Source organism: Sander vitreus, chromosome 20 (assembly GCF_031162955.1).
Source record: "Sander vitreus isolate 19-12246 chromosome 20, sanVit1, whole genome shotgun sequence".
NCBI classification, from domain to species: domain Eukaryota; kingdom Metazoa; phylum Chordata; class Actinopteri; order Perciformes; family Percidae; genus Sander; species Sander vitreus.
The window spans coordinates 17,038,975-17,059,535 of NC_135874.1; the positions used below are offsets into that span (position 1 = coordinate 17,038,975).

At 40.7% G+C, this 20,561-nt stretch overlaps 1 protein-coding gene and 1 long non-coding RNA gene across 3 annotated transcripts; one reads left to right on the top strand and one right to left on the bottom strand.

Annotated features, from left to right (window-relative positions):
- Nucleotides 1-1,784: 1,784 nt before the first annotated feature.
- LOC144534849 (RAS guanyl-releasing protein 1-like) lies at nt 1,785-19,890 on the bottom strand. 2 transcript variants are annotated; one of them, XM_078276915.1, is made up of 17 exons: nt 19,638-19,890; nt 18,840-19,015; nt 12,050-12,157; nt 10,554-10,614; nt 10,335-10,466; nt 9,531-9,684; nt 9,100-9,273; nt 8,182-8,298; nt 7,820-8,095; nt 7,327-7,407; nt 6,583-6,687; nt 6,295-6,404; nt 5,670-5,814; nt 5,478-5,514; nt 4,947-5,078; nt 3,953-4,278; nt 1,785-3,855 (listed from the first exon to the last, which is right to left on the bottom strand). In XM_078276915.1, exons 1-17 carry the CDS (start codon nt 19,772-19,774, stop codon nt 3,721-3,723), a joined length of 2,406 nt encoding a protein of 801 aa, XP_078133041.1. In that variant the 5' UTR covers nt 19,775-19,890; the 3' UTR covers nt 1,785-3,720. The 2 variants fall into 2 exon arrangements, with proteins under 2 accessions (XP_078133041.1, XP_078133042.1); XM_078276916.1 differs by lacking the exons at nt 12,050-12,157; nt 18,840-19,015; nt 19,638-19,890 and adding an exon at nt 11,556-11,971 and having other exon boundaries at nt 10,554-10,689.
- Nucleotides 16,161-18,896, top strand: LOC144534851 (uncharacterized). The gene is made up of 3 exons (XR_013503613.1): nt 16,161-16,431; nt 17,415-17,586; nt 18,538-18,896. It is a non-coding gene; the product is annotated as an uncharacterized LOC144534851 (long non-coding RNA).
- Nucleotides 19,891-20,561: the final 671 nt, after the last annotated feature.

Genomic DNA, 20,561 nt, shown 5'->3' on the forward strand with positions numbered 1-20,561 from the left:
TACGTGGATTAAGTCCGTATTATGTAGCAAAAAACGACATGGTTGTTAAAGGCCAAGCTGAGCTGAGCAATGAGGTTTCTCTTGGCAAACTACAGCTTTTCTTTTGTTACACTCCTCCGCTATCATCAAGGTTAATTTAAAATTTCACCATGGCTTCACAGTTTTCATGCCACCTCTGGAAATTTTCCACAAAATGTGTCTTTTTTTTTCTTTTCCCTCCACCAGATTCTCCCTCTGGTCTCCCACAAGGGTCCTTTGGCCATTCTTAGAAGTTAATGAACCCAGTTTAATAATCAAGGGAATTAGTGGAGTTCAGCAGTGGCATTGCTGTATCCTACAGGCATTGTGGTGGCTCTTCCTCGTGTTTGAAATAAGCATGTGTTTAATGCGTTGTGTTCTCATTGCGTTCCCTGTGTCGCACACTCTGCTATCAGGGGGACATAATGGGATGTTCCACATCTTTCCCTAATTAGTTTTGGAGTGTGTTCATTAGACTTAGCCGATTTAGTTAACTTATGGGTATCTCACAATGGCCCAAATCCCCCCATGTACACTGATGTCTGGGTGATAAATCATCTCTGTCTGTACACTGTAATGAGGCAGACTTTTGAAGTGTCATATTTTGCTCTTAATGTATAGAGAGCTGAGTTATGCACTGTATCAAACAGTTAGCCTACATATGTCTTGCAATCTCCTTCAGGATTAAATGCATCACAATTAATTATGTTTACATTATTTGTTAGGCTTGTAAATGGATTATAGACTGATATATTTATCTTTATGATGACTACTGCAATATATCAGGATACATATATTTCTTCTTTCAAGCTTGTTTTACAGCCTTGATGAAAAAAAGTTAGAAAGCCGCCTTTGCTAAGGGCATTATTGTCCCTTGAGTTTAACACATGGTCTCTCTGTCACTTTCTCTCAGCCAGCCATGATATTGGAAATTATTCAGCATTAGCGTGCACACAGCCTGGTAGACTTGGGGTGTTACTCCCTTGCAGCAGGGTGTCACATTCAAAAAGAAGTAAATTAGCTGTCACCAAGGCTTGGTTTGGGAGCAGCTGCTATGCCTCAGAGATTATCCTTTTTTCACTGGTTCTCTGCTCACTGCCAAGTCGATGCAAGGCAACAAGTCATTGTAGCTGCAAGAAATAAAGAAGCGCAATATAATTTGAGTCAAATGGCCTTTTTTTATATCTGAGAATGAATTATAATCATAGAAATAAACTGAATAACAGCACTAGTGTAAAAATCACCTGTTATGCATGTGTATTGTATAAAGAAAGCTGAAGGATTAGGTACTTGGTTTGAATCTGTGCTTCTCCCACAGCAGACAGTCGCCCTCTCATTATCTACTGGGCAACATTACATGTGCACGGAGCTGGAATTCATTACCAGTAGCAAAGCCCAAGGGACAGGCCAGATTGGCACAGTCTCCAGACAACAGGGTGACACAGCCTGTCTTCAAAGGTTTGTGTCTCACAAAGTCAGATATATACAGAACAATGTATTCATATTTAAACTTCCAAAGATTTACTCATCTTTAAACTCCCAAAGATTAAGATTTTAAGATTTTAAAGTTGAGAAAAGATAGTTTTTTGCTCTTTAATTTGACAGAAAGTGTTTGAGGTAAACACACAGATAGCTAATTAGAGTGAAACACTTAGTACAGGTCCCAGAGAGTCTGAAAAAAGTAAATAATCAATAGCAAGAAGCAGCTAAAGAAAATTTATGAAGCTTTAGTGACCCTCAGTGGTCAAACTGAGTAACACAAGCAATGATTTTAAATATAATACAGTATTTATTATAACAGTAAGAGAACAATACTGAGAGAATTTTGACTTAATGGCACTGTGTATACTTTGTATTTACACACATTACAAACACATGTATCTTGACTTACAGTACAACACTGCTACAACAGACCACACGGCAATAACATAACATGGCTGCACAATGAAAATAAAAAAGTATCAATATGATGCCAACACACACAAGCATAAATAATTCACTGAAAGTCCTAGAATGCTGTACAAAGTATCTGTCACTGTGTGAACTGTGTAGTGTTTGAGACAACAAATATGAGCAGAAGCACTGACATCTTGTGCATTTATATGAACAGGGACAATGATGCAGCGCAACAACAGTTTTGTACATCTGAGGCCTCCAACTATCATTCTGCTGCTATAATCACTTGGCCCTCGTCTTTAAAGGGGCTGTACTCGACATGCAGAACATTAATATAGCAGCAAACAAATATTAGCTATGTAAAGATATAGTGGAGTAATGGCGTCTTAAGCCCCTGACACACCAACTAGACGGCTGACCCTCGGCAGAAAAGGCAGTTGGACTGATCAGTCTCCCAGAGTTGGTCAAAAAAGTGTCTCGGAACACACCAAAGCAACGAGACATAATACGTCTCCATAACAGCAGGCGGCGCTAATCTGTATTGTCGCCCCAAAAATGAAAACCGGCAGCTGATTCGACGAACGCGTCACATGGGTCTGGTTTCTCCGGAAATTCAAAGCCAGACTCAGTCATGGCGGCTTGTTCAGAATACAATCTCATATTGTACTAAAATAGTTCACCGAAACGTGTTTCTGAAAACATTTTAAGCAAGAAATAGGCCGTGCAGTTGCTGAATCTGTCTTCATTTCAGATCGACAAAGGTCAGTTTAAAAGATTTTCGTCAGATTTTGAGAGACTCTAGTCACGCTCATTCCGCTCCTCGTTTCCAGGTTAGCACTCTACCAATCAGATGGGTCATTTGAGTCCGACTGCCGGCAGTGCCCGCCTTCCGATTCAACATGTAAGATCGGCCAAAATGAATGACGACACGGAACACACCGAACAGACTTGAGTCACTGACCTCGCCAGGCTGTCCGACAGCCGATTATTGGGTTAGTGTGTCAGGACCTTTAAGCAGAGAATTAAGTCACACTCCCTCTGTTTGTGTTGGAATTTGAGCTTCTATGTTCTTTGTTTTTGTCGCCGGTTCGGGTATTTCACATATTGGGGAACAGTCCATGAGAGCTGTGTGAAGGCAATCCCAGCCCGCAGTTTTTTCAGTATTTCGAGTACAGCCCCTTTATTAATAATAATAATTATATAATAATAATAATAATAATAATAATAATAATAATAATAATGATGCACCTGGATTATACACAATTCTTGTTTTCCTCTGATTTCCATTTTATGTTTAACATAAATATCTAGTCTCATTATTGATCAACAATAAATCAAACAAATTCTGCCCTAAAATAAAATACTGCCTTCATTCCAACTCCAACCATTCTTAATGGTTCACTGAAAAAAGTGAGTAATGCACATTGCAACGGTTTTCATTCTTCTGTGAACTGTACAATACCTTCTGCTCACTTGAAACTTCTTCAAATATAACACTACAGTATTTTTACTGTAATTTCTGTATGTACTGTAGCTGGTTTAAAAAAAATCCAAACATCTAAAACCTCATTATTGGTGACATACTGATCGGCTTTTTTTAATTGACTGTGTACCATTAGCATTAAAACACCTTCACTGGCTTGGTGCGTTGTATCCTGCTTTATACCAAATTGCCTGGGCCGTTACACTGGTAAAATACTTGCACTGTTCATGACCAATAACTTAAACATTGGATCCAGATTTATACATGCCGCCATTGGGGGGCAGCACTAGTCTCCCTAGAGGAGGTGCAGTGTGTGTATGTGTCTAGGAGGAGGAGTCCTCCTCCACAGGGTGGAGAGCGTGCCTTTTGAGCAGTGTCTTTAGCATCTCCACCTCCCGCTCTGCCTCCTTCAGCTTCCTACGTAGTGTCTCATTGGCTCTCTGGAGCTTCTGGTTGTCCTGGGAAATATGCAAAAGATGTGTATGATGTACAGCAACTGTGGTACATTTAAATACTGTGCATTTGTTAGTAGGAAAGGTTTATTTTCACACTCACTGATTCTAGAGATTCATGGTTGGGTTTGTCCTCCTCTTCTGGCTCTTTAGGCTTTTGCGCAACAGACGCTCTGTTTTCCCACTTGGCACAGTGTCGCTGTTTTCTCTGTGGCACCGGGCTGGGACATGAGGTAAGGGTGGGTGCTGCTGGGACCAGCAGAGAAGGCTGAAGGCGGCTGGACTCAGGGGCTGCAGAGGAAAGTTGGGGTCCCTCGGTCTGGGTGCCACAATGTACTCTCTGAGGCCTTGAATAGGAGGTGACTGGGGAGTCTGGGCTCCAGTCTTTACTGTCATCTGGCGGGTATGGGAAAGGACATTCTTCTGAACCTGGAGATCGGGGCATTATCAGTAATTATTTTAAATGAGACAAATGGAAAATGCATATTGTTAAGATTGTCTCCACTTTTTATCACAATCATGTCTTCTAAGACGTCTTCTGATCTAAGCAATCAACGGCCACAAAACAAAAAGACTCAATTCAAATCTTCAATTTCAAGATAAATAAACCATATGACAAAATAGCACGTCACAAAGACTCATTTGGATTGGGTTCATTTGGTTAATATAGCCCCCGTGTTTTCAAGATGTGTCAATCCATACTAAGTAAAATCGAAATATAGTAGCTTTCTCATGGCAGGTGGGTAGCTTCAGATTTACTGTAAGTGAAACAGTTCCTAATGACAGCTGGAGGGAAATCACCCAGACAACAGACCCTGAGCTCTAGACTTGTCTTATTTAAGCTGCTGCAAACTAACTTTCTGTACAGTGTGGCAGGCAGTGATTACAGGAAATAGCAAAAGTATCTGCCACCAGATGGCACCTGTCATAGGGACTTTCTGATTGCTGCCATGTTACACCCATGTTATTGTCTTCATACTTCAGGTGCGTGCGTGTGTGTGTGTGTGTGTGTGTGTGTGTGTGTGTGTGTGTGTGTGTGTGTGTGTGTGTCAATGGGACCCTTTATGCTGGTAATAAACCCCTTTGCCCAAACCCACCCTCTGAGGTACCCATGGTGACAGGCGTGGAGCTCAGTGTTGGACTGTCATTGGCGTTGGTCACTTTGGCGTTCTTCTTGCACTCAAATGCCACCTGGTCCTTGCACAGCCTGTGGCAGTTCATTCCGCAGTCTGAGCCAGTCAAAAATAATGAACAACATGTTAAAACAAGAACTAGCGTTGGTCTAACATCTACATACTGACTTTTCTTTGAACACGCTCTACTGCAAATGCAACTTTCAGACCTTTGCATGCTTAGTGTCAGGCAAACAAATAGCTCTCAGATCTTTTGAGGGATGGGGGAGGGGGAAAATTGTGGTTCTGGCTGCATCTTTTTTCATGTGCTGCAAGGTTCAGCTAGCTGTGTGCAACACAGAAAACCACACAACACCGTCCTAAGATAACTTCACTTTACCTGCTCCCCACAAGACACCGTGTGTACCTCTCCTCATTTTGTAAGCGTGATACTGACAGACATTTGGCTAAAGATTGACATGCTTATGTTGCACAAGATAGAGTGCAATAAATCACCTTTGCATCTGTAGCCTTGCTTGATGACACCCCACAACTGTGAAGAAGAATATGGAGAAAAACACAACTGTTTTCACATCACTGAAGCAAAAGCAAAACTAACAAGATTATATATTGTTGGAGAATGTTTATGACATAGCAGAAAAGCAGTTAATATATTTTATAATAAATTAACTTTATGTTGTGACTTACAAATCCTGAGCAGTTATCACAGAATGTGGGTTTCATGTAAGTGGTCTCCTGGAAGTTGTGGACAAAGCCAAGACCCAGTTTGGAGCAGATGACACTGGCCCGCATGAAATAGGCTGTGATCTCCTCTCTGCTGATGAGGCCTTCCCTGGACAACCACAACACATACACAGTATCATTTAACAAAGGAAATAGAGCTGATAATGATACAGAATGGTGAAGGGGGTATAAACATTTTGACAGACATTTTCAGATCATACCTTCATCATACCTACCTTAATGTTTGGTAATGTCTGAACTGATTTATTTATGACTGCACCCTCTTCTGCCACACATGTTAAACACCATACCACTTTGTGATTGTGTAATGTGAAAACAGTACCATCAACTATAGTGGTTTTCATGTTTAGGTCTAAATGAGGAATCACATGCTCCTCTGTGGTTGTCCTTTACCACTGGATGTGCATGAGAATGAAAACAGTTAATATTTTTTTTACAGTTAAAAGTTCTGCAGCTATTTTATGTTTCCTGTTGCTAGTCTCATCACCACAAATACCACTTTTTCTTCCTCTCCTCTGAAGTCACAAATGAGCTCAGAGCATGTGTGTGACCTGTCAAACAAACTCACTTCTCTTTGTCCATGACACAGAAGGAAAACGGAAAGCTAGCAGCAATTTTCTCAAATTCCACTTGAGAAATGAAGCCGTTCTCGTCGTGATCGTAGTTCTTAAACACAGACTGTGAAAGACAAAAGGGAAACACCATTGTTGCTTGACTATTAGTGCACAATAGCTGATAATAGCAGGCTGTCAAAATGGCAGCATCCAGAAGAATAGTTACAATAAATAATTACGGTTATATAACAGCATTACTGAGTAGCAATGTGGAGGCTACACTTGAAAAATGAAACACTTACGTCCACCATTCTCTGCACATGTTTGCTGATAGTTCGGGGGTCGGGTTTAGGAGCCACTCCTGGTGCCCAGTCCACAACAACTGGAGGTCTAGAGGGCGTGACTGGCTGATAGAAAATGAATTAGATAATAAGTGTAAAATATTATCTGGGCAATTCTGTTAAACTAACTGTAACACTAAGTCTATGAACAGTCTTCAGAAGCAGAAGCACTACTGGCAAATTATTCTTTTTTTAATGCTTAGACGGACATTAATGTATTTCGACATTTTAGGAAATATGCTTATTCGCTTTATTGCAGAGTTAGATGAGAAGATTAATACCTCTCTCATGCTTGTAATATGTAGCTGGAGCAAGCAGCCGGTTAGCTTAGTGTAGCATAAATAATGGAAAACAGGGGAAACAGCTAGCCTTGCTCTGTCCAAAGGTACATCCTAGAAATATTTCATGTTAATTAGTGAGCCTTAGAGAGCTGTTAGGTGGAGTTTGTTACCTGTGGATAGAGGCAGGCTAGCTGTTTCCCCGTTTCCAAACTAACCCACTGCTATTCCTTTGAGTATTACTCAGCTTTTGCTTTAATACTTGTATTTGTCTTAGCTAGTTGACAGACAAGTTGACATTCTTTGAGTTAAGCTAACCGGCTGTAGCTTCATATTTAGCATACAAAAGAAGTGAAAGTGGCACCAATCTTTTTATCCAACTCTGGAACAGTTGTTAACTTAAAGTGTCTCTGCTTCTATCACTCACAAGTGCTTTACAGTTCTTGGGTTCTCTGGTGTATGACAGTTCATAGATCTCATCCTCAGTGTAGTAAAGGTCCAAGGACAGCTGTAGGGAAGGAGAAAACACATGTTAACACATGGGAGGTAAACAGAAAGAGTAAGACCTCTCTGTATATCTATATCTTTCTCCTTGAAACATGTTTTGATGAGGGCAATATTAGGTCACAGGGTAACTATTATCTCTTCATGGGCATTCTGTCGCTCAAGTACATTTAAAGCACCACACACAGATAACATAACAATATCTCAATCTGAACTCACTCTCATTCACACTCAGTTCGTCACCCACACACTCATAGATCATAAACTCTCATCACACCCACACAAGTGCGGACAATCCACATGCTGTAACAGGCCCATTTGCATCTGGCTTGCATTCAATACAATCTAGTGAATCACATGAAGCAGAAGCTACATAACAATTGAAATGAAAAGAATCTAAAGTAAAGTTGCACTACCGTCAGCAGATGGACCAGGTCCTTGTTAGCATCCAGCCTAGGAGGGATTTGCTGGAGCTGGATCAGCTCATTAATGTGGCTGTAGAGTGCCTGAAGCTTCTGGACATTCACCTTGTTGTCCTCCACATAGTCTGACATGGCCTCATTAACAGAAATCAGATCTTTGAGGTGGACCCCCATGATAGGGATTTTAAAACCTGTACACCTGTTGTAAGCTTGTCTATAGTTGTCATAGTTTCTGCAAGAGGACAGCAGGTCTGTCATCTCGTTCAGTACCTAGGGAGTGAAAATAATTTTTTAGTGAGGATGTTTTGGTTTTGCTCCATCATCAGCTGGCTCTTATGATGATAGATGTAATTTACCTTGGTGACTTCACTGTGTACAAGTGAGGTGGTGTCCTTCAGTCTGGAAATCGAGCTGTGACAAAGCCCTCCCACCACTGCCATTAGTGTGTTGTAATTGTGCATAAGATGTAGACTCTGGTGGACGCACACAAAAAGCACACATATCGGTGCATCCATGCACACACATGTAAACACGCACGCAATTAAACTTGTTTCAGGTAGCCTTGGTTATATAATCCACAACACTGCAGTTACATAAGCCACTTAAATTGTCGGCTTTTTCTTCCTGCGCTCTGATATCTCACTCTTTTTTGATAGTGCTTTTCCCTCTCTTTTTAGATCTCTAATTCGTACTGGCAGTGGAGCATTATGGTGTGAAATTCGTTTCCACACCCTTGTGGTTTTTTAGGTTGACAGCTGTGAGCAGCAGCAGACTGTTGCATTGGTGTAACAGTGCAAGAGGTCCATCAGAGTACAAGCCTGCCTAATGGCTCCCTGAAGCCAGTGCATCGCTTCTCAGTATGCTGCATGCAGCTTCACATTGGATTGGTTTTAGCATGCAAGGTCTGATCAGCGACTACACTCACTTCTCTCTTTTTCACTTCCACAAACTCCTGTGTCTAAGTGTGTTCCACTTAATGACTTCATTAGCTTGCTACAGTTAATATTTTTCTTTTGGTAAAATCTATGGTTATGCGAAAAAGCCTGCAGCGGAGCTCTTGAGAATCTATTACCAGCTCTCTGTGAGTATGCATTATGCAACTGCAAATGATGTTGCATCTAGTGTATAGTGCTGTTCAGAGTGTGACAATAGACTGTCATTAGTTAGATAAAGTGCGTGAACAATAGCAATGTGTCAAAAAGAGCTCATTTTTTCCAACTAAATCAGGAACAGAAAGTGTAAGAGCAGTAGTGAGAGGTTGATTAAACCACTACCTGTGCCACATGGATAAACTTGGTGAAAACCTCAGCTCTCAGCTGAGCGGTCGGCCTGCTCAGCACCATCAGCTGAACCCACTGGGAGATACCATTACACAGGGCGATGGAACGCTCCATCACGGGGATGTCCTTCATGCAGCAGCTTCGAATGTAATTCTGATAGTCTACAAACTGGCACAGAGAGCAGAGAGAGGAGCATAAATTGCTGCACGGAAACTGCGAGGCATTTCCCGTGGAGAGGAAATACCTAATGGTTTTCAGTTCACAGAGATGCATGTCATATAAACAAATCATCAATGTGCAAAAGATTTATATATATATATATATATATATATATATATATATATATATATATATATATATATATATAATATAATATATATACACACGTATATACACTGGAATAGTATTTTAGTGTGTACACTCACTGATATCCTGCAGAAAGACTTGAATTCCAGGAAGGTAAGATGCTCTGCCAGCTCAATGGGCTCCAGGTGATCAAAAAGAAGAGAAACCTTCCTCTTTTTACTGCTGTTAGCTTTGATCTTCTGGCTGGCCTTCCACGACCAGTCCCGTTCATTTCTAGAACACACCATTGAACATAACACGATTTACAATCAGCAAAGGTTAACTGACAGAATGACTTCATAAAGTGAAAAATTACAGCTTTTTTGTTGTGTTGTGTTGGTGTTGGATTTGATTAGGGCTGAAATTCTTAGTTGATTTATAGAAAATGAATTGGCAACTTTGATAATTGTTTACATTTTTTAAATCGTAAATTAATTTGTTAAGCTCCATTTAAAATCATTTTTTAACCAATTCAGTGGTTCAAACCTCTCAAATGTGAATATCAGCTGTTTTTATAGTCTATGATGAATATCTTTGGGTTTTGGGCTGCTGGTCAGACAAAACAAGACATTTGAAGACATCGCCTTGGGCTCTGTGATGGACATTTTATGACTTGAACTTCTGAATTTCTGATTAATTGAGAAATAGTGGGCAGATTAACCGATAAAAAAAATAATTGTTAGCTGCAGCCCAAGTAGCCAAGTAGTCAAGTGTGGAATATAGAATTGAAGCTCCATTCGCAGCCTCAAAGTTATACTGTTCACAGTTCAAAGTCTGCATTCTTGATTGTGACTGATTTCAGTCATTTTCATCACTGAACAAACAACTGAGTGTCGTGTAGGCCTAATGTCTCAGTTGCCAGCTGGTCAGAGATTAACACTTACATCCATTTGGTCTCTAGGAGAGAGCAAAGATGCTCCTGTCCCTGCTCACTGATCAGCTCCCGGAACTGGTCCAGGCTGTCGGACAAGCTGTGGTGCAACCGGAACATCATCCAGAATTCCTGGATCCAATGCCTGGAGGTCCGAGATGATACCATGAGACTGATACAAAACATACAATTAAAATTAGACTCTTAAGATGCACCAGTGTGTTAAACTGACCTGATGAGGTAGCATATCCTCTGGCACTCTGTTGGCTGCTCATTGTCCAGCGCCGTTTTAAATGTAAGGGCTTTGGTTAAGGAGCTGATGTTGACTGATCGTGATAATTATCCTGAGCAAAGTGTGGTTTTATTGTCTGAAAGTTAAAGATTAGATTCACATCAGGACACTTTTGTTCATGCGAAAATAGCTTGTTGGCAAATCTGCTGATCTTCGACATTGTTCGGGACAGGTATGTTTTGAGTAAACAATGAACATATGTGTACTTTGACTGCAGGATTTCTTTCATACAAACAACTCATTAATAAAAACTACAGCAACTAAAGTAAAAGGCGAACAGAAGTGGCATTTGGTAATGTGGGAGGAGGCGACTGATGAACATCACTGAATGAATCATTCTGGCATACTGAAGTAAGTGAATAACAAAATGTACAAACAGAACAGACAATCAATGCCTCATATACTGTAGAACAACTGTTGATGAATGTGCATTGTTTAGTGTTAGGACTCTAAAGATGTTTTGATCAATGTTGTCAGCCCATAAGAATATTATTCATTTATATGGTCACTCCGTCTTCCATTTTGCACATGTTGACCACAAAAACACTGCCCTATCAGTTCATATACAGTACACACAAAAGCACATCCTTAAGCAGCTTTTATAAACAGACTATAGCTCTCAATTAGCAGAAATCAGCTTGAAGTGATGCACATAAAAGGCTAATTGCATCATGGGAGCAGAAGAACTGTCCACGCAATCCCAAGACCAGACTGTGATGAAGGCTGTTAATGGCCCCTGTGTCTCTTCCCTGATCGTAACCCCACACACTGAATTTATTTGATTTATCCTTTTGGGTCTTCGGCGTTGCGTGCTCTGACGTGGGTTTGTGTGAGCAGGAGGCTCTTTAAGCAAGAGAGGGTCTGTGTTTATATACAGTTGAAGAGGACCTGTATGTGAAAGAGGCAGAGGTAATTAACACCTGAAACACCAAGGCTGCTCACCGGGGCCAGTAGGCTCCTCTGAGAGGCTTCGTGACGCCACTGCTGTTTCCTGAATGGAAGCCTAAATTACAGGCCCTTCAGTCACAAGACACAAAAACACCATGCTTTTTTTCTCAGTGTGAAGAGGGGAAAAAAAGAGAGACGGAATCAAGCATTTTGAAAGAGACCAAATACACAATGGTAATAGACTCTGCTGCATGGGATACAGGGCCCAGTGTGGAGGGGATTTACACAGACATAGATGTAAAAGGTCTACAGCAACTGACAGCAGGAGTAAACATGAGTTGCCACTTGCCTATCACGGTTTACACTGACAGCTACAGGCTGCATTGTAAGCCAAGTACAAGCTTGATTGCCCGTTGCTGTTGACAACCAAAGGAAAGCAGCACACAACAGAGCCAGTGATCTGATCCCACGTTACATTTGGTTTGCAAAATTGACCAGTGCATTGTTTGATTTATCTGTCTGTGTTGAGATAGCGACTGTTGAAGGATATAGAGCGGTGAGTTTGTCCAGCAGATCACTGGAGGAGATGTGGATACGGTGCATGGTTAGGGTGATGTTCAACAGGTGGCTGCTCCCACAAACACCACCATCTGAGTCTGCAAGACAAAATGCACACACTTGAATTGACTCTCATTGCTACAGAGTAAAGAAAACAATGCCTATTGCAAGACAACATGTTGAGTTGCATCTGAGGTGACAAAAGATTTCTGTTGTTTAGGTGGCATCTATAAGATTTATCAAACCAGAATCAGTGGTGTCTGACACATGACATACAGGTATGTGTTTGACTTAAAATAAACCAGTCGCAAATATATACTCATTACTCATTTTCAAATTAAAATTACCGACTTGCAGTTGTATGCCTCCCCCAAAGGAAGGAATTTTTTTGGGCAAAGCGTAGACACACATCTTCAACCCGGCAGCCCAAAAGATCTTTCCAATCATCCCAGTTTCAAAGTGGGCACCCAAGATTAGTGTCACCAATTCAGTATGTGACCAAATGTGAAATCTGTCACATGTGAAATATGGACACAATCTCCCCTAAGTTACGGGGTTGAATATAGCCAGAAAAGCATTTTTTTCATTATAGCGTAGGAATTTTTTAGTTATGTCCAAAAACGCAATTTATGAGGTCACAGTGACTTGACTTTTGACCATCATGGTCTAATCAGTTCATCCTTGAGTCCAAGTGGGCGTTTCAAGAAAGAAATAAGAAAAGAAATTCCCTCCAGGCGTTCCTGAGATTTTGCATTCACGAGAATGGGACAGACGGATGGACAACCCCGAAAACGTAATGCCTGTGGCCAAGGCTGTCGACGGCGCGGACCCATAAAAAGGCTAAATAATTAGCCAAAACAGCTGGCCACTCTAGTTTTTAGCAAACTCAAACAGGAATAAAAATAGTGCTTTCATTTGGGACTATTTTCAGCTGTGGATTAATCCACATTTGCAGGGTCATGCGACAAAAGAATCTGTCAAGTGCAATGAAACTGTGTGACAGACAGCTCTGCATGTGATTAGAAAAGAGTAGAGGAGCAGAATCGCTTGTTGATCGGTGAGGAGAAATGCTCTGTCAAAAATAGACTAGCGCGTAGTAGCAGAGCAGAACGAAGAGCCACTTCTGGGGTACTTCTGAAATGCTGATGAAATCACAAGCATTGTCTAGAGTGGCCGCGATCTAGTTTAATATATATTAAAAATAAGACATGCAACAAATTTAAATGGTTATTTCGATATGAATAAAATATTATTCAATAAGCATCTCTAGTGCTCTTACTATGGAATCTGTGTTACTATATTACTGTATAGTAGGCCATCCGTTTTATTTTTTCTCAGTTTTAAAGCCATATTTTCCTGTGACTGTTTACATTAAAACTGTAGTGGCTTCCTCTTATTGTGTAAAACTCTGTGGTTTGCTTGTCTCACTACCTTTTCGCTTCCTTTTTCCTTGTGTATATCTCACTTCCTCGCTTTGTGACCAGAGGCCCGTTTCAGGAAGGAGGTTTAACAAACTCTGGTCCCTATTTTACCGATCTAAGCGCACGGCGCAGGTGCGTTTAGGGCATGTCCAAATTCACTTTTGCTAGGTTGACGGCGGAAAAAAGGGTCCATGCGCTGGGCGCATGGTTCAAAAGGGTTGTACTTAGTGTCTTCATTAATTCATAGGTGTGTTTTGGGCGTAACATGCAATAAACCAATCAGAGTGTCATCTCCCATTCTCTTTAAAAGCCAGGCGCATTTGTACCTTGGTGCATTGCTATTATGATGGCGGATTTGCACCGTAATATTTTTATTTGTAATCTTTTGCATGTTTGTGTGCTGCTGCGCTTCCCTGTGTGTGTGTAACAACCATAGTGTGCGCATGCTGTGCATAAGCCTAGGCGCATTTTACTAATTTGCTGTAAAAATAACAATGAAATGCTGCGCTATTGACTTTAGACCAGGTTTTTGTTGGTCAATGGCACAATCACTTCCCGCTGCCTCAAGATAGCAATACGCCAATAATAAAACACACCTCCCTGTAAGACCAGCACACCCATGGGCAAAGATGGGCACAGGTGCATTTGCTATTTAAAACGACGTGGGCGCTGGACGGGAAATTGACAACTTAAACTAGCAAAACTAGCAAAGACAATTGCGTCAGGCTTTGGGCTGCGCCAGGTGCAAGATAGGGCCCTCTGAGTCTAACCCTGATTTCTGAGTTGATTTACCCTGATTTAACTCTGAGTTTTCGGTTCCAGAACAGCTGATTTGAGTTGGTTCAATCAACTCAGAGTATGTTCACTCAGAGTTAAGTGCGTGCACCACCACAATAAAAAGGCAGCATGAATAGAGCCATGATACTACGATTCACCATGGCAACAACCACAAACAAATCAGTCGGCATACTTTACCCCTCTGGAACTAGAACTACTTATGGGCACATACAGCGAGTTTGAATATATATTTTGTTAAAAAAAGATACAATAGCTGCTGCAAAATAGCGAGAATTGGTGTGGGAGAAAATTGCTCCTCGAGTCAATGTGTAGCTCTAATATAGTGTACTAACTTCATGTTTAATCACAGGTAACCAGTCATATTACTGGTGAAAACTGGAATGGTATTACACCTATAATTTAATTTAGGTGCAATCCTGCGGGCGAAAAAGTAAAGCTACTACTAATCCCATTCTGAGGTTGCAGCACCATGATCATTAACAGAATTATAATTTATAATAATTTAATTATTTTTAATGGCTCTCACTGATTTGTGTCCAGGGAACACTACAAAAACATTTCAGAGCGAGACACACTTTTCTGATGGCTCTGCATTTGCAAAAAACATAATGCGACACAAAGAATCTGCTGGGATGTAAAAGCATGTCCACGATGGGTGACGTTAGTGATATTAGGATGGATACGTATGTGATGAACTGTGAAGAAAAATGATACCTCTCAAATAGGTAGTTATCTGGAAATGAAAATACATCTATAGTCGGGCCTCAATATCATCTCCCGACTGTATGTTTAACTCTCTGCAAAGTAATACAGCTTCTTTTCATCAACGGGATCATCGACAAAAGGACACGCCATGTAAGAGAAAAAAACATTTTCTAATCTGCCTAACACAGTTAATAAACCAACCCTGTTTTACAGATACAGACTGAACGAATGAATGAGATAATGAAAGAACGCTGTGTCAGAGGGAGGAGACTGAGAAAAACTCGAGGTTTATTGAAGAAAACCTGCTCCCGACGAGGTTAGGTTCACAGGCTCAGTTACCATAGTAACTGACTCTGAGGTTAAGATACCTCTCTTTCTGAAACGGGCTGGAGTTACCCCTCTTTCTCAGGTTTGATTAACCTTTCTTTCTGAAACAAAAAACCCAGAGTTTCCCTCATCTCAGGGTTAACAAACTCAGAGTTTTCACTAAACCTGCTTTCTGAAACGGACCCCCGACCACCTTTTCTTATCTTGGTTGTCTGATGCTACGCTGACATCTTGAGTCCCACAGAGTGAGAAGCTCTTTTGTCAAGCACTTAAAAAAAAAAGGGAAAAAAAGGCCCTACATGTGTACAACATATTACATAACATCACAATGCCAGGTCTGACCTAAAATTGCAGAAAATGGATTTTTGTGCCAACCTAAGCGAAGCAACACGCCACTTATCTTCTGCGAAACTTAAAACCACAGCTATGTGCAGTGAATTAATGGTTGACATAATGAGGAAGAGCATTTGATTGCATCTTTAAAAATATTATTTATACAATTTAGGCTGTTTACATCTTCTCAGAGAATGAACACATTGTTCTGACAGTGTGACGAACAAGAAAGCTTTGTGAGTTCTGAAGCTGAGGCTTGTTTCCCTTTGAGGCTTTACCAGTACCTTGACACCATCAAGGACATCAGGCGTCTGTGGACCCACTTTTAAACCATATCACCTTGGAAATACCTCAGACGCCATGGCAACATGTTTTCTAATCTTTGTTATCTGTAAGCAACTCACCACTCCAGCCACAGCTGACTAATCCAGCCCTCATATCCTGCATGAGGTGTGTTTCTGTTTGTAACACACAGCCATCAACAGCTAAACCCAGTGAATATCAATTACCTCACCAGTCTAGTCAATAAGAAAGTAAAAGATAAGTGAAAGAATATCTAGCATTTAAAATAACATGGCTGGTAGCGCTTTGATGCAGTGAAGACATACAGTATATAAAGCAATACCCACGTCTTCTTCTTGACCTTTGTGGAGAACTCAGCAAGCCTGTTTTACTAAAATGATCAACTTACAAGTGTTTTATTTCACACTCTGGTAACAATCAGGTGTGTATTAGCCAAAGTCAGACCTATGGCAAATGCACAACAGGAAGTCATGACTCTCCATCAGGTAAACAATTGCTCCATCTTTTTTTTTCACAACTTTCCAACCACTAACCCTCCCTGTGCAGGGTTAATTGCAGGAGGAAATCCTCTCTGGACTGTCTGTTCCTGACTGGAAAATTAGGAAAGCTGCCGCCTGCTACACTCAAACTGTAAGATACTGTATGGTAATAAACACAGCCAAGGGCACCTGGCCCACTTTTAAATTTATCTTAGACATTTATCAGCCGCTCCAAACCTGCGTGTCGCTTTTCCTTGTTTTGACAGAGCCTAGGTTGTTTTAGAGGAATCCAAGTCAGATGCAACCTCATCATCATAATCAGGACTCACCTTAACTTTATGGACTATGTTTGAATTTATACTTTAGAGCAGAGATTTCCAGTAAGGGGTACATTTATAATTTTATAAAATAAAAGTTTGTGATTTGATTTAAAAACATATATCTACATATTGGGCACCACTTGACGAGAGTACGTGCAAACTAGTTAGCAAGCGTAGCAAAGTTAGCTAAAAGCATTGGATTAACAGTTTAAATAGTTAGCCTAAAGTAATGGACAATATGATTTAAATAGCTAGAAGAAATGAATGAATGATTGAAATTACTATAAGTAATGAATAAATGGTTGAAACATCCAGCTTCTGCCACTCCAAGTAGTAATAGTATGAATGCACACATGGATAATTCAATTGTATAAAGAAAATTATTGAAACATCCACTATTATATCCACTTTTATATCATTAATAGTTCAATATAATCCAATGTAAAATCACATTTGGAACTTCTTTGGGGGTACGTCTGACAAAGAAGGTTGGGAACCATGGCTTTAGGGGTTGAAGGCTCTCTATCAGGCCAATAGAAAAGTTCTCACTGTAGGAATCATATTGTTTGATGTCTTACATAAATAAAAATTAGAAATTATATATATTTTTTAAATGACAACCTGTATAAATACAAATTAATTATAAACTGTATTAAAAAATATGTATAGGTCGCCACTGGGCATGTTCGGAGTGTGCAGTGTAGTCTGGAGAGAGTGATGATGTCAACAGCTATTGATCCACACCTCATAGTGCTCTGCATTTCAAAGGCTGGTCAGCATCTGAGGACCACTGTTAAGGGAGCTGACCTTTCGGCCCAGCTGGGCTTGAAGCTGCCATAAGGTAATCCTTCAAATAGCTCTTACGTGCACTCTCACATTTGAAAAGGTGGCAGGACTCGTGGACCTTAGGGGTTCGCCTGTGATGTGGGCCAGGAGGAGCAGGACTATGTTCCATTTTATCAAGAGAAGCTATTCAAGGAAAACCCCAGTCATAATAACACACTGTACTCAGTGAGATACCATCTTGAGCATGTGTGTGTGGGTCTCACATTTTGCATAGTGAGTGACACTGAAATCACTTGTTTTAAGCAAGTGTTCCGAGCATGCTATGATACTGTACTACAGGGTTCCTAGCTCTTCTCCTTCTGATTAATTCTGTTTCCTTTCTGTAATTTAATAATTTCTGTGATTTCTGTCTGAAATCATCAGTCATTACTGCCCGGTTTTACCTCTCCACAGATAAATGTAGTTATGGGATGTCATTTTATGTGCAGCCCATTGTAACACCTCACCATTGGTCTTGCTCCATTTGTGTAACCAGGCAACGGATATTTGAAAGCTTGTCTCTTCAGAGACGCAATCACCATAACTTTGAGAGCACTCCAGACAACTTGATGAAGCCAATGATCATGGCTTGAATGATCCAGCTACAGCCTACTCAACCACTGTTCAACTGCTGTTCTTTTTTCATTAAAAAAAACCTTCTATATATCTTGCGTACAATGTAATATTGATACTAATACATTATTCGACAAATACAGTGCAGCTTACGATTGCAGAAACATAAGAAATTATAATACACGCAATCATCAAATACTGTTTTTCTTAATATTTTAAAATCACCCAAAACAAAAAAAGACCAAAAAACTAAATCTGACTGGCAAGCATCAATATGACTGATTTCATCTTCAAAACATAAAATTCTACATTAAACACAAATAAATCCAGCTGTGTTAACAAAATACATTTGACTTTCAACTGCAAAGCTTCCCACTCCTTTTCTTTCTTTTAGGCCTGCCTAAACTTGTTTGGAGGATTGCAGCAAAAATACCAGGAAAAGTGGTGGGAAAACCCAGACTTCCCAGACAGCATGTGATCTCACATAAACTGAGGCTTATTATCTTATTGTTTCTCAATAAAAAGGGACGAGTGCTGCAGTAAAGTATGAGTCAAACTTAAGCAAAACACTCCAAAGAATGTCAGTGTTACACAACAAACATGGACCACAAACACCTGTCCTCCTACTGTACACTTCACTGCAGTATTCCACCATGTCAATCTTAACACTCGTGCCAAAGGTCAGCATGGACTTACCGAAGGATTGCAGACAGGCCTGGATGAGCTCCTCCCAGCTCCCGCCTTTGGTGAGGGGACCCAGGGACATCATGGGTTTACTGGGGACGGTTTGGGCCGGGCTGGGTTTGTGGAACCTGTGAGGACGGCCTGGAGGAGAAACTCTAGACCTGGAGCTGCATCCTGGAGTCACTCTCCTGGAGAAACACCAACACAAGAAGAGTGAGGGGGAGGAGGGCCAGGGACAGGAGGGCTTGTTGTAATGAAGTGTGCCTTTCTCTATTTGCCTATGAGGATGTATGGTATGTGTATGTACACGTTTTTCAAACCATACTCTTATGAGACCGATTATTACACATGAAATGATCTGTGTCATTGTCATGATGAATTGAAGCCATTGTTTAAATTGAATCCCCACCCCCAAGTAATTTGTCTTTACTTCATTGTTCTCATTTCCTTCCTTTAACTTGGGGAAATACCGGTTGATTGCGGACATCCAGTTTAAACTGTTGAGTGACCAGTAAACAAGAAGGAATTTGATCAACACATATGCCGTTTAAGCGCAGAAGGTCAGAAAGTAACAATTCAGATTTAAGAACCTATGCGTAAAATAATTGGGGGGGGCATCAATTCAGTTTTACGCACCGTTTAAGGACAAATAAAGACACGCCTGTTTATTAACAGTCACTAACACACAACTCTGGTAACTCTGAAAAATTCTGGATAAAATCAAGATACTGTTGATCATATACGCATATTTTCGCCAAAACCACACCAGAAACTCTCCAGTAAAAACCACGAAAAGATGATCTGACTTACGCATCGTCCTTTCCCTTTTCTTCCGACGTTACGCTTTCGTTTGGGTTGTTTTCTTTTGATTGGCATCCCATAGCGAGGTACTGGGCGACGAGCGGCTGAACTAGGCTATCCATCTGTGTTCTCCTCGATGGGAGCATTTCATTGCTCTGCTCGGCTCAGTGCGCCTCCGCGGTCTCAGCAGCATTGTGCTGACTCGTCAATGAACGTTACACAATTAAGAGTCACCCAGCTTGTCTTTGAGTGGGCGGCCGTGGTGCCGGGCTTGTCACTCACACAGAGTGGGCTCTGTACTGCACTAGGCGTTACTACTTGCGTCAAAAGTCCAGTTCTTACAGGTTTATACTCTAGAACTTTAATTAAAGAATTAATTTAGTCGGTGAAGTCTCTCTTTCGTGGGAAGAGCCAACAAAATGAAAAGCAGTTAATACATTTTACTCATCTCACTCATTTGAAAACTGTAATAAGGATTACTAGTTTGATCATAGATTTCAGTTTCCACAACTACACGCTTCTGCTGTCCCACATCAAATCACATTCAGCAAACTAAATCTCATTAGGTTCACACAAAACCAGTCTCTTGGGGGTTGTTGACATTTTGGAAAATCTGTGGGATGTGATCCCTCTTGAAGTTTACTAAAACCTTTGTGTTTGTTCAGACTGCAGAGCAGGAAAAGGGTGGACCTGCCTCTAAAGATAACAGTGGTTGTAGGTTGCATTAAGGCTTATATGGGGGGATAATGTTATTGTACTATACTGTAGGTGGTCCAGAGAGGATGTTTCCTGAGGTCTTTTAACTGCTTTAGGAGGGTCTTATCACACTGATCTGGGTGGTGAACAGAGCTCTGTGAGAAGAGATTCATGTAATTATACCAATGAATAACAACACAGTAAGTTCGTTAACATTCAATGTGACACCCAAGGGCC

Bases quoted from the DNA above. Each gene is read 5' to 3' on its own strand.
- LOC144534849 (XM_078276915.1), bottom strand. From the start codon at position 19,774: ATGCTCCCATCGAGGAGAACACAGATGGATAGCCTAGTTCAGCCGCTC. The intron at 19,016-19,637 runs GTAAGTCAGATC...GTGTTTCTCCAG, and splicing joins GAAAAGGGAAAGGACGATGC to GAGAGTGACTCCAGGATGCA. The intron at 9,274-9,530 runs GTGAGTGTACAC...TCTCTGTGCCAG, and splicing joins AGTCTTTCTGCAGGATATCA to TTTGTAGACTATCAGAATTA.